Source organism: Triticum dicoccoides, chromosome 3B (assembly GCF_002162155.2).
Source record: "Triticum dicoccoides isolate Atlit2015 ecotype Zavitan chromosome 3B, WEW_v2.0, whole genome shotgun sequence".
Classification (NCBI taxonomy): Eukaryota; Viridiplantae; Streptophyta; class Magnoliopsida; order Poales; family Poaceae; genus Triticum; species Triticum dicoccoides.
This window is the reverse complement of record NC_041385.1, coordinates 108,684,920-108,686,118: the sequence shown is the minus strand read 5'-3', so window position 1 is coordinate 108,686,118 and position 1,199 is coordinate 108,684,920. Positions and strand designations below refer to the sequence as shown.

General features: G+C 53.2%; 1 protein-coding gene across 1 annotated transcript in view; it reads left to right on the top strand.

Annotated features, from left to right (window-relative positions):
- Positions 1 to 874: 874 nt before the first annotated feature.
- Positions 875 to 1,199, top strand: part of LOC119279376 — a 2,203-nt gene continuing 1,878 nt past the window's right edge. Inside the window, exon 1 of the mRNA XM_037560625.1 lies at positions 875 to 1,066. Coding sequence (XP_037416522.1) covers positions 978 to 1,066 — 89 coding nt within the window. The 5' untranslated portion in view covers positions 875 to 977. The remainder of the gene's footprint in view (positions 1,067 to 1,199) is intronic.

Sequence of the window (1,199 nt, the reverse complement as noted above, 5' to 3'; positions counted from 1 at the left end):
GGAGAAGGCCGGAGATCGCCGGACGGGAAGTTGGGTGGCGGAGTGGAGTGGAGAGGAATGGAGTGGCTAGGATTTGGTCCGAGGAGCGGATGCGGACGAATATATGTGGGGTTGGGTGGGCTAGCGTGGGGACATAGCGGACGTGCCCGGGCCTCCCGATATCCGCCCTATATTTGAGATGGATATGAGGGGTGCCGGTCAGCTCGGGTGTTTGATGCCGGTTTCAGGCGCCCATCTGGGTCGGAACCGGTTAGTGATCGGCATCTTCTTGAGCATATGAGGGAGGTTTAAGGCGCTCGGTTGTAGATGCTCTCACATGCATACAATCATCTTTCCCCTCTTTTCTTCCAAAGACCATACACAACCATGTTGAAATATCCTCGATAAAAAAACCATGCTGAAGTAACTAAGAAGCTACCCCATGTGCTGTGTATATACCGGTCCAAACCCAAAAGGTGTTCAAAATGTTTTAGTTCCATGCACATATATCATCTTTATTAAGCCCGTCCGGTCCGGTCCCACGCCTTGTTCGTCGATGGATCGAAAGGTGCCATATTTCCGGCCAACGATAATGGACCGTGGACTTCCCAAAGTCCTCCATCAGCAAGGTCTCTCTCATCATCGTGTAGATGTATAGTTCGTCGACATCATCAACTTCCCATAGATTCTCGACCCAAAAAATAAATAAATAGCTATAGCGCTAGCTTCGGTTACCGTCGCACGTGCCCCCCTCCCCTCTTCTCCCCCAAGTCGCCTGTCATGATCGCGCCATTGCTCCGGCCCCCCTGCTATATATGCACGCTCGCATCCCCCAGCGGAACCCCACACATTAGCTTCCTCGTGGACGGCTTGCCACTAAGCTATATATCTACACGTGCACATATATACGCACGGTCCCATTTCTATTGATGAACTGAGCGAGACTCGACCGAACCTACGGCGTCTAGATCGAAGTGATCGAGCATCACCTGGTCGCCATGGATAGCAGCAGCTGGAGCTATGGCTATGGCGCCAACGGCGGCGCCGCCGCCGGTAACAGCGGCTTCATGTGCGGTTACGCCGCCAGGTGTGTGCATTATGGCGCCCTACCTCGATCGGTTCCCGTTCATCGCGCACAGATATCCATCTGCCAGTTGATGGATCTCTTTGATGGCTGTGTGCATCGCTTGATGCAGAGGCCCGGGATTATTCTCCTTTTC